The 12,835-nt window shown below is 36.5% G+C and overlaps 1 protein-coding gene across 15 annotated transcripts in view; it reads right to left on the reverse strand.

The window, feature by feature from the left end:
• Positions 1-12,835, reverse strand: part of KIDINS220 (kinase D interacting substrate 220) — a 91,251-nt gene that overhangs the window by 49,480 nt on the left and 28,936 nt on the right. For all 15 annotated transcript variants that reach the window (XM_027966499.2, XM_027966496.2, XM_060411840.1 and 12 more), the window contains exons 10-17: positions 10,898-10,996; positions 9,799-9,897; positions 8,486-8,663; positions 5,505-5,669; positions 4,369-4,548; positions 3,208-3,373; positions 1,402-1,553; positions 953-1,242 (exon numbers count right to left, since the gene is read on the reverse strand). In XM_027966499.2, coding sequence (XP_027822300.1) covers positions 953-1,242; positions 1,402-1,553; positions 3,208-3,373; positions 4,369-4,548; positions 5,505-5,669; positions 8,486-8,663; positions 9,799-9,897; positions 10,898-10,996 — 1,329 coding nt within the window. The remainder of the gene's footprint in view (positions 1-952; positions 1,243-1,401; positions 1,554-3,207; positions 3,374-4,368; positions 4,549-5,504; positions 5,670-8,485; positions 8,664-9,798; positions 9,898-10,897; positions 10,997-12,835) is intronic.

Genomic DNA, 12,835 nt, shown 5'->3' on the forward strand with positions numbered 1-12,835 from the left:
AACTGTACTGAATGCATCACCATTTACAAAGTGCCTTCATCTAAATTAAAGCATTTCTTACAAAGAGATAGACAATGTCATATCCATTTTAAAAGAACAAACTTGGCTGAAGTGACTTACATGCCAAGATCACATGCTCTGAAGGTCAGAAGACAAATTAGAATGCAAATCCAAATGGTCTACATGCCACACCACAACTGGCTTCCTGATGGCATGTGACCTTGATCAAAGGAAGGGGCTGCGGATAATTGTATAAAGTCCTTTTTACTCTAAAAAGTACATTCCTATCTTCTATGTTTTGGTGGTTCAATTTGTCTACTCTATCAGGCTGCAGAGCAACCTAAACTATTAGGTAATAACTACCACCTGAAGGATAATCTGCTAACTCTTTGCTGTTGCTGTTTAGCTGCTAAGTTGTGTCCGTGTGACCCCACAGACTGCAGCACACCAGGCTCCTCTGTCTTCCACTATCTCAAGTTTGCTCAAATTCATATCCATTGAGTCGGTGATGCTATCTAACCATCTCATCCTCTGCCGTCTCCTCCTGTGCCTTCGATCCTTCCCAGCACCAGGCTGTTTTCCAATGAATTGGCCCTTTGCATCTGGGGGCCAAAGTACTGAAGCTATAGTTAACTCTATGAGGATCTTTTTTCCCACACTACACATGCATTTTTCATAGGAAAAATCTGAATTAAAATGAAAAACAAGTGCAATTCTCTAACAGAAAATAGACTCCCTAAAGCCCCAGTGATGATGATCATGGGAGCATATTCACATTAGGACTATTTTCTTTTTTTTTTTTTTATTATTTTGGCTGCACCACACAGCTTGTGGGATCTTAGTTCCCTGACCAGGGTTCAAACCTGGGCCCTTGGCAGTGAAAGCAGAGTCCTAACCACTGGACCGCCAGAGAATTCCCAGAATTATTTTCTAACAAGCAAAGTGTGCTTACTTTCATGAATCCTTCACTTTTCAGTTTGTGCAGTCTGGAGGCAGCATTATGGAGGCGTTTCCTTTGAGAATTCAGAAGTGAGTCCAGCACCTGCCACCATGTTCGACAGTTCAGCACAAATGCCAACCCCACTATGGACGCAATTGATATGAGGACAGCATTCACTGTCATATGCTTCGGGTCAACTCTGAATATAGCTAGAAGAGTAATTGCAGCAATAATGCAGCCAAAGATGAAAAGGAAGATGACAAAAGATGGGAGACAACACGTTTTTTTCCATTTCTTTTTACCTGTAAAATACGACAAATGGTTTTAACATCTCAAACATCCAGAAAACCCCACTCATCACAGTGACAGCATATGACGAACCTGATGTTCATGTTTCCATGCATTTTGTCCATCCCATCCTCAACCTCTCCATATACAGAAAGAAGAGAAGACGGTCCTACCCTGCGTATCTTCAGTCTTGAACACTCGGAAAAGCCTGGTTGCCAAAAAGCCAAACTCTCTTTCACAAGCATCTGAGAGGGTGGCGATCATTTCAGCCATTGAAGTTTCCCCGCCTACGCTGGACAGTCTATTATAATCTGTAAACAAAAACCTTGGGGAAAGGGGAAAGAAAATGTTATGCTGCTACCTAAAGAAACAGTTTCAACATACATCATGTCTATCATGTAGCTGTGTTTCCTTCATGTCTCTGTCAAAACATTGTTTTTAAAATTCTATTTGTAATTAGGTATCTTCCATTTCTAAGAGCTTATACTCTTTTCTTAGGAAAAGACAGTAACAAAAGTTAAATTAGTAGAGTTATATGAAGCAATTCTGACTAAAAGCAGAAAAGGGAAAAGGTTATGACAGAACTTAGACAAAGGAGCCAGACATCTCCCCAGATCTCATGACACAACAATTCAACAGTGGCGCCCCACATCAGTCAGGAGCCGCACAAAGAACATTTTGTAAACAACAACTGAAGAGATTAGAACCTTGAGAAAATAGTATAGTAATTAAGAACTTGATGCCATTTAAAAACTCAAGCTTCAGAATGTCCTATTTATAGCTTACTCATCTACCAGGGGTTGAGAAAGAAGTTATATTCTTTTCCTAGTTGTTCTGTGAAATAACTGAATTATTTGCATTTTGAACCTCTGAATGGGTATTACTTCTGCATTAGTTCCTTTATTCCTTTCTACTGCTAAACTCCCATCTTAATCTTATAGACAAGCATTGCCTTCAAAATACAATCCAGGATCACAATGTACTCTATGTATGCCTGGTCTTAATTAAATTAATGCTATTTTAGTTGTTCTAACTTTTTATAAGATAATGATCTCATTAATTTTAAATGCTTTTAATTTATGTAAAAATATCTTCCCCAACTCTTTTTATTCTATTCTGTTTTCTTTTTATGTTTTTCATTTTAAATCATTTTCTTAACACTTAATCCTATATACCATTTATTTACCTGTAAGGTTTTATTTTTATCTTCCTCTCATAGTTCTGATGTCTTACCAGGTTTGGTCCATTCACTTTCAGCTTAACTTACACATATTTTATCTTTTAATAATTTCTAAATTCTTAATCTTTGCATATTTAATTATTTTACTAATTTCTGTTGAATTCCTTCTGCTTTCAGTTCTTTAACCTTTTTTTTTCCATTTTACTTTCCTCTGGGGCCCTCCAGATTGCCTTTACTCTTTGACTTACAAGTTTCTCATCTTTTCTGAACTGTTTGCTCATACCTTCCCATTATTATCAGGTATTATCATACCTAATAATAATGATATCATTATCATTTGATATGATGATAACTTTAGAAGAGTGGGTAAATACATATCCACAGGTGAGGAAAGAACAGCTTGGAGCACATGCTGAGTTGGCAAGGCCACACCCTGATGTCAAAAGGTTCCAGGACTCCATCCTAGACCCAGTACTCTTTACTGATTTGTCCAAAGGATGGTAACAAGTATCGTCAGGGGGCAATGTGGGGCTTCACTCAAATAAAATTTGGCAAACCAAAGTTAAATATAATTTTTTATGAAAAGGTGTCTCTGATCCTGTAATGTACATGAGGGAGATGTAATATGAAGAGTTTTCCAAGTGTATTTGACCAGGGCATGTTTATTTCTCACATTAAAAAAGTTTAAGGGATCAATGTGTTTTTTTGGTCTCTTAAAAAAACATGAGAAAAGATGCATTATCAACTTTCATTTGCTTCATTTTATTAAAAGTTACTTCTGTCAAAGGGACCAACTCACCTCACAGGTAGAGCTTTAGTGGTTTGCTCTGGCAGCTCAGGTGGGTTCACAAACATCAATTTGAGGAGGAGCTCCAAATAGCCAATATGTCTTGCCAATCTAGTACTGAGGACCCAGGCCCAATTCCAACTCTCTCCTTCCCTCCGTCCACCAAAGTAAATGACAACTAAAAGTCAAAGTTTTTAAAAAAATTATCCAGAACAATCATTAGTCAAGCAGCCTCTTTTCTGCAAACAGTCAAGTATCAAGTAGTGACAGGTAAGCTTACACACTTTTCATGGTCAATTGTTATTTCCTAATTAGTCCTCAAAGAATTCCTCAACTAATTAACCTCCCCCAACATACATCTGGAGCTTCCCAGAATCCACCTGCCAATGCAGGAGACGTAAGAGATCTGGGTTTAATCCCTGGGTCAGGAAGATCCCCTGGAGTACGAAATGGCAACCCACTCCCGTATTCTTGCTGGGAGAATCCCATGGACAAAGGAGCCTGATGGGCTAGACTGTGGGGTCACAAAGAACTGGACACAACTGGGCGGGCATCTGACCAACAGCAGTAGCAAAAACATATCATCAGGTATGTGAAAAAGAGAAAGTAAGCTGACTAAAATGTGACATAATAAACACAATCAGAAGGATAATGCCTTAAACCAAAGCATATCCTTTAGTTCAGATTCAAATGTCAGAATGACTGGTTTTATCTCTATTTGTGACTGCTATGAAGTTACCAACAGTAAACCTATTTCCTTTCTTGCAACTGAAGACACTCCTAAAAACAGGGATTATATACATTTATCACTTTGCTTTTAGATAAATAAAAATTACAGTCATGATCAAAATGATCAAGAGCATGCCATGATGTCTATGAAGACTTATTTTCAAAACAGATTCAAATATAAATCTTTAACATAAAAAAGGGAAAGTAATTTAAAGTTCTGCTTCAATATTAACAAGTAGTACACTAGCTTTTGAAGTTCTGCCAGGCAGGCTGGGGACAATGCTCCTGTAAGCCAACTTACAAAATAGCAAAAAATCAATATTTTCACCTAAATAGGAAAACCACTTAGAGACTTTAGAAAACAGACATAGATACAGTTTTAAATAAAATAAGGAGTTTTTACATTCTCTACATTTTTGAAAAAGATAAAAGGCAAAGACTTACTAAAAAATATATACAAGACAGCCAAGAAGCTCAATGACACTGCAATTCCAAGATTTGGGTCTACTGTAAAAGCAAACAATAAACCAAGCCCTCCACAAAGGAGCAGGGTCAGAAATACCACAAGCCATGAGAACTGAAACAGAGGTTCAATCTGTTGTCCTGCAAAAGTTTTCATTTCATCTGAAAGAGAAATTAATAAGAAAACATTATTTAAGAAATAGAACATTTTGAAAATTTCACATTTTCACTATAAACATTTATTTACCTACTAGAATGTTGCTACTTAACCATGCTAACCAATGTTCGCTTTTGCTAAGAATCTCATTCCTTAAAGGCACATTTACCCTTGACCCTTGCCCTACCCACTCTCTTGCGTCCTACTGAAAATGTACAAAATCCTCTCTCATATATTCCCATCTGTCAAGGTTTTGTTGATATTTTGAGATTTGTATTATGCAACCAACAAAGTATTATTTCCATATATAAAACTAAAAATTATTACTTTGCTATGTGTCTTCAGAAAACATAGCATCACCATTTCTCTGCACCTCCTCACCACTTCTCCCTCCAGTTACATTTGAGGATCACTGCTCTTAAAGGTGAGCCCAAATGAGCCTGGAACAAGTCATTCATTCCTACTACAAAACTTAGTGGGGAAAAAAAAAAAGGTTACAGGCAATACTGAAACCTGTCCTTGAAGAAACAAGTAAGATTTTGCCAAGCAAAAGGAGTGGGGTCTCAGGTCAGAGGTCGCGGGAGATGTCTAGGAAGCTCCTACAGAGGAGCCACTCCATAAGTGTCTGGTCTGCACCTAGCAGAGCAAACAGCCATCTGTAACTACAGCACTGAGCATGCACAAGAGGTAGTGCTAGAAGGCGGGAGCACACAAGCTGACATGTCTGCGAAGGGCCCTGGTTTAAGATACCTATAAGTTTAAGATATCTATAAACAGTACAGGCAGGAAATCTGCTACGGAGGGGTTCTAATGCAGTGGGATGTTTGTTTTAGAAAGAGAACTCAAATGATTGGGTGGAGGATCAATCACACACCCATACATAAAACTTTATTTTTACTTAAAAAACACACAAGAGAAAACCTTGTTATATACACAGACACTTTATAAACAAGCCCTTTACCTTCTAGTTTCTTGAGTAAGAAGGATTTACCACTTCCCCACTGTGCATACAGGCCCACACAAATGGGCGGCTGCATGGTAGGCTCACTGAGAATATCTGCCAAGGCACTGCTATACAGATCATAACCAAGCATGTCACCATCTGTCTCAGTAGGAGACAAGTGTCCTGTAATTATAAACACATGATACCCTAACATTAAAAAGAGACATTATTATTATAAAGGAGCATCAATTCTCAAGTATTAATTGTTAACTCAATTAAAGGAAAAAAAAGGCTGAAAGTGTTAGTTGCTCAGTCGTGTCTGATTCTCTGCGACACTATGGACTATAGCCCATCAGGCTCCTCTGTCCATGGGATTCTCCAGGCAAGAATTTGGAGTGGGTTGCCATTCCCTTCTCCAGGGGATCTTCCTGATCCAGGGAATGAACCCCAGTCTCCTGCATTGCAGGCAGATTCTTTAACATCTAAGCCACCAAGGTTAGACCTGTGTAAAAATAGGTTCAAAGGTTAATAAGTTAATACCATATTTCACAGAACTTAAGATACCTACTAATTACAAGAGGCATCATTATTATGTTCAACTGAGAGAAGAAATGTTGCCTAATTATGACACAATGCTTTCTCACCCATCAATTATAAGACAAAGTCCAACTTCAAGGATACTAAAATGTGGAGTAAAGTGTATTATAAAATCAATAAAAAGATTAAAACAGAAACTAGTCCATAGGAATCAATTTAATATGTACAGTACAAATAAAAATAAAGCTATAAAATGTTAGTTAAAAACACAAGAGATAAGCAGAGAAAAAAATATTCTATGGTTCCAAGCAGAAAGGGTCAATGACTAAAAAATAGCAATTCTCCCCAAATTAATCTATCACTTTAAGGCAATCTCAATAAAAATTGATGAGAATATTCTAAAAAATTAAAAAACAAGAATAGCTACGAAAAAAATTTAAAGACTACCAACAATTAGCTCTCTTTGGAGAAGAATCAAAATACATTCTAAAACTACAATAATTATAATACCATAGAACTCACACAGGATATTAATGTAAGTGGCATGTCTAATCAGTGGGGAAAGGATGAATTAGTAGGTGGTGTTGGGAGAAGTAAGCCATTTTTTTTTTTTTCCTTCTTTTTAACGAAATTAAAACTCTACATCTCATACTTCAACAAAAATAAGTTTCTGAAACAAAAAATTAAACATAAAGAGTAAAACTATAAAAGTACAAGAAAATACAAGAGAAAAACCTTTAAAAATCTTTGTGTGGAAAAGAGCTTCCCTTCTCAAGATAATATTAAAGCCAGAGCTGTAAGAAAAGGTCAACAAACTACAGATTTATATAACTTTCAAATGGGGAATAAAAAAACTCCCATCACCATAAACAAAGAATAATCTGGGGAGAGAGATACAATATTTAGCTGGATTCAGGATCAATATCCTTAAAAACACAAAAGTTAATTTTATTAAATACTTTAAAAGAAAAAGAGGACAAAGGATACAAAGAGGAAAATAGTAAAAATGCAAATAGGCTATAAATGTTATTAAAAGATCTCAATCTCACTAATAATTTTACAATGGAAATTTATATCAAATTTTTTTATTATCAACCTGATTAGCAAAGGTCAATAAGAAGCTGGAAATATCCAGTGTTAGCAAGGTTGTAGGGAATTGCACAAACGTGGCCTAAGGAAGAAGAGATTGTTACAGCCATTTTGGAAAGTCTATCAAAACTGAATACCCAGTGACTTGCCAGTTCTACTTCTAGAAGTTTATTCCAAGAAAATAATCCTAAAAATAAAGAGTTAATGGATATTTGTACAAGTATGTTCACTGACGCACTAGCTTTTAATTGTAAAACAAACAAAATATTTATCAATAAAGAACTGAACATACTATTAAAACTTTGAAAAATTATGCAACAATCATTTAAAACTTTTATAATATGGTATCTCAAGTTTTTTTTAAGGCTATATACATAGTATAGAAATGTAAAGAATTTACAATTTGTCCAAACAATGACAAATTAGGAGATAAGGGACAATGGGAAGACTGCACTTTTTTCTACTATATTTGTGTTTTCATCCTTAAAATTTAATGCATGTATTATTATCAGAAAAAATATTTTAAAATGCAAAACTCAATAGAATCATGCTTAAAAACAAGATATAAGTAAACAGCGAAACTGGAAGGTGGCAGGATTCTACTCTCTCCTGTTGGTTTCTAGGACTAACATGTCTCTTTTCAATTTGAGTAGAAAATTGCTCCATATTTCAAAAGACCACATGCGAATGATTAGAGTCTCATGTGCATCCTCTACAAGCAAAAACTACTTTAGTACAATATTCAAGGCATTATGCTGGGTGTTACGGAGGATACAAGATAAGAAGAAAGAAAACCTGCCCTGAATAACTTGGAATCTGGGAGAAAATTCTAAAAGAAACAAAATAAAAGGCCATATGTAATAGGTATTTAAAAAGGATTAACACAGCGCTTAAGTATTCAAATGAGGCAAAAATTTTATCTGGTTAGGCAGATCAGTCAAAACGTCAATGAGAAAGAGACGGTTGACCCCAGCCCTGGAGAAAGACGATTTTAACAAGAACATTCATGAGAATGGAGTGGGCACAACACAAGCAGAGGCAGAGAGCCACTCACTGAAAACAGAGCATGTTGATAAAAGAACAAAGTTTACCTGAGAGAATAACAGGGGGAAGAGATTTTTAGAAAAGTAGGCTAGATTTTTGAAGGTTTTAAAAGCTACTGTTGACTCTGAATGTACTTAATTTAGAATGCTCCAATATAATGCAAACGAACTCTAGACAGGAAGAAGTTACTTTTCTACAGCAAAATAATAACATTTTCACCTTTTATAATCTCTGGTTAAGTGATAAACACAAAACTGCTGTCATTCTCTTAATTTTTTCATAGACGTTCTTTCTTAAAACCTCAAGCAGATACAAAACCCAATACTTACTGGCTCCAAATATTTGAGTTAAAATACTTTTCTGATGGCTACAGTCAATATTGTAGGGAGTCTCGCCTGCTTTGTTGGGTCTATACAGTAACCGTCCATCTTTGGGGTTTCTTAAAAGGAGTTCTGCCAGTTTCCGACTCCTCCCACGAATAGCAATGTGCAGAGGGGTGTCTCCTTTCTGTAAACAGTGAAGGGACACTTGAACTTCCCCACTTCTCATGGACGAATATACAGAATAACATTTTTCATATTTCTACAAAATAACAGAATACCCAAACTCTCCATATTTTTCATATAAGTTTTTATTTCTATCTTCCTTGCAATTTTCTTTCTCTAGTTCCTTCCCTAGCTTTTCTTGGGTAGGTATTCTTTCTCCCAGAGCCTCCAGAATGAAAGAGCACAAGGAACAGGTTTCCCCTGCTGCTTCCCACAGGCCCTGGATCCATTTCCATCATAAGTTAATAGTACTTCCATCTACCATTCAGATACTAACTGTCCACCTATGTCAACCTTCTTCCTCAACTAATTTATATTGTATTTCACAATGCTCTCGTCGTCGGTCTACACAGCATCTCAGTCCATATTGGTATTTCACTACCATGAGTGAACCTGTCTTTCCCCATGCCCTTGGTCACCATCATCGTCTTTCTCTACACTTTCTCCCTCGGAGTCCTCTCTGTTGTATCCACGTTCTCTGCCTACTTACCACCTCTTCATTCCCTTAGCTTTCACCTCTCTCAAACATCAACCTGCCTTCTTCCCTTATTAGGATCTCCATCACTTTACTCTTCATATCCAGCACTAATGAAAACTATCATGTAAAAAAGAAATTTAGTCTGCAAAGACTAAACTTATTCTCCACCTTTTACTTTACAAACATCTCTTAAAGACAATGACCCAAAACCTAACAAATTAAATTCTTAGTTCCCGCCCACTCTGGTCGCTCCAGAACGTTAAATGGAAATGATGTGCCACGTTCTTCCTGTGGCTTATCTTGATCCTTCCCTCTTATTTCTCTGCAACAAGATCCACCCTGGTGACATCATCCTTGCATGGTGCTCAATGCAGCTCAGCTCCCCGTAACGGATCTGAGCCACAGAGGGAACACAGGAAGGAACTTCTTAAACTGAGCCTGCCCACTCCTCAGCACCTCTCAGAATAGCCAAGATCTCACAGCATTCAAATCCCACACAGATATCCCCAGTCAGTAATCTCTCCTTCCACAAAATAAAATGAGACTCCCCTAAGTCCACCAGGTATACAGGTTGGTCTTACCAACTGCCCTATGCTCTCTGCACAAATGTTTTAACTACCTTATCAACAGCAGACACTTTGGCTCCTTTATCCAGCAGCAGCTCTACCACTTCTATGTTTCTCATCTTGGTAGCCTTTATAAGGGGTGTTTCGCCATCCTGTGGGTACAGATAAAAAGGTTTGCCAGATTAATATCTTTAGTCTTTAAAGTCACATAAACACACGTCAAGAAGTCAAATATTTGCCCAGTCTATATTGAAAATGTTCTCAAGAAAACACAGTTGCAAAAACTAACAAGAAAGTGCTTTTCCTTCCATAACCAACCACTTGTATCAAAATACTTGTATGTCACTCAGCCAAGCAAGGGATGTACCCACTACTTGCTTATTAAAGAATGACCTAATTGCTTTCAAAACCAAATTAAGAGAAAGAAGGGACCATAGTTCAGCACTGAATTAGGAAGAAGCAAAATGTGTCAGAAGCCACATGTGGTCAGAGCAGCTGACACACAGTTTCAAAAGAAAAAAGATTCCAAGGAGCCTGCAAACCAGAAGGTATCCAGGGCACTGCAGTCACTATCACTAGTTCAGATAACACTGCTCCAAATCTCTGGTAGATGAAACAGGGCTGTATTATGGGTGCTTCCATAAGTCTGCTTTATTCAGGAAGAACTGCCATTCCATTTCAGAATTTCAAATATAATTTCCTCAAGAACAACTACTACACAGAAGGCCAAATATAATCACTGAGGTCTTATACAGTTTTATACTTTGCACATGGAGTAAAACAGACTAAAGTGGTTGGTTTGAGGAACCAATAACCACACAAACTGATCTTTTAAAAAGAAACATGTTCAGCATTCCAAACAACAGGAGCATAAATTAATTCTGGGGAAATGATCTGGCCACAGTTTATGAACAGCTGATACTGTACTTTCTGAAAGTATCTAATTAAAATAACAAATTACACAGTGTATTCTGCTGTGAATACACAACTCCTAAAAGGATATAAAGCTATTCCTCAACTTAATACAGAACACTACCGGTAAAATCCCTGTCATTCTAATATCAAACAGTTGTAAAAACTGAAGCAAAAAAAAAAAGCACTACTAACATTCAGCATTAGGTATTGCTAAAAGGATAGAAATGGCGTTTATACCTTCGTGCATATTTCAGTGTCAGGATTGCACTGTAAGATGTCTCTCACCATTGTTGCATTTCCTTTCTCAACAGCCCAATACAAAGCAGTTTTATTGTCCTGTATTAATTTTAAAAATCAACAATCACTTCATATAAGACAGAATATTAAAAATTCATCAGTATTAACATTTCTGTCAGAAAGCATTAATATATTTTACCAAGAAGCAGCATGATAGAAAATAATATTAATCCTTATTGTACCTTGCATTTACTTGTGGGAAATTCTTTACAAAAGAAGTCTAGAAAAACTTAACACTTCTTGATTAGGAAGCAGCAACCCCACACAGCTGATAGGGTCAACTATGCTTCTGGAATGCAATCAGGTTTCAGGACCCCGCACTGTGTTGGAGGTCTTCAGGACTTGAGCTGTGTCCTTTGAGAAGTCACATAAATATTCTGACCTTGGCTTGTGGCTTTTCATCTGCCCTATCTTTTCAAAAGATAATGCATGAGAATGTACTACACAAACATAAGCTGAATTGTTTCTGTCATTCTCAGCTTTCTTAATCTCCACCCATATCCATAAACTGATTTTCATCAGATCCTTTAAAATCCTATCTAGTTCAAACACCAAAAATAGATTCAAATGGATTTTGAAAGCAGAGCTAAAGAAGAAAAACAAAAACTGATTAAAATGTTGGAAAACAGAATTGACAAACACAAAGGAGTTAGATAAAAGTCAAAATAGGTGATCAAGGCACCTACTTTTAGTGAAAATATGATTTTTTCCTCAATGAATGACTTTCAGCCACTATCACACTGTTTGCTTCACCAACATTTTCTCAACACAGTTCCCTTCTCAAAACTGCACACTAGCTTCTGAACCTTCTGAGTTTGACACTCTAATCTGTACTTTACTAACCTCTAACTTTGTACTTTACTATCTCCCATCCCACCCTCCTTAACAATCTGATGTATTCATTAGCTAAGGACTACAGTCTTTCACTTTCCCACTTTCCTGAACTTTCTCATCCCATTATTCTACTATCCTTGCCTGAATTACTCAGCCTTTCTTCATCCAAACTCAACCAATTTTTCAAACTAGCAAATTCTACCTTCCCTCAAAAGTTCTCCTTAACGCCCTCTTTCACCACCTCAAGACTCTTACGTTTGAATCTTCACTAGGCAATCAACCATACACTATCTGATATCAAAAGTGGCATCACTTTTTATGTTTAGGTAAAAACGTAAGTTTAAGTATAAACTAAATGAACTAAAACCTTCCGAACTAAAATACATGTTTCTTACAGGCAAGAGGTCCATGTTAAAAGACTCTCATGGCATTTGGCGTAATGTTTATTAGTTTGATTCAAAAATGGATTTGTATACAAGGAAAAAACTGAGCAGAAATACAGACTGTCCAACAGCAAAATGGGTTGTAAAGTACAGATTTTTCTTTTTTAATCTAAAGCTTTTGACATACTGAATAAATTTACAACTTTAGGAGTGCTTTTACCTAAAATGAATAACCTTTATAGCTCTGTGAGCTGTGACTGCCTTAAACAAAGTCCACAGGCACTACCAAGTGGTCCTGAGAAAGGCAAGCAAGTGGGGGAAAGGAGATGAAAGACTGAAAAAAAAAAACAAAACAGGAATAGAATAATACACGGATGAAGAAGACAAACAGAGGGAGAACACTAAAGAAAACAAGTCACACACACTCAAAGTGCTGCCATTTCTCAGTATTATAAACTATTAATTTCAGGATTGAATATATTTAGTCATTAATAAGGGAGGTGTACTTGAAAAACATGAACTTATTTATGGTTCATTTCTATCTAACTTGACATTAATACAGAAATTTCAAAATAATGGCAGTGAAACTTAATTATACAGGCATCCATTAAATGTAGTAGTGTTTATGAGTTTAACTTCATATGAAAACTCAAAGAATGAC

Source organism: Ovis aries, chromosome 3 (assembly GCF_016772045.2).
Source record: "Ovis aries strain OAR_USU_Benz2616 breed Rambouillet chromosome 3, ARS-UI_Ramb_v3.0, whole genome shotgun sequence".
In the NCBI taxonomy this organism is placed as follows: Eukaryota; Metazoa; Chordata; class Mammalia; order Artiodactyla; family Bovidae; genus Ovis; species Ovis aries.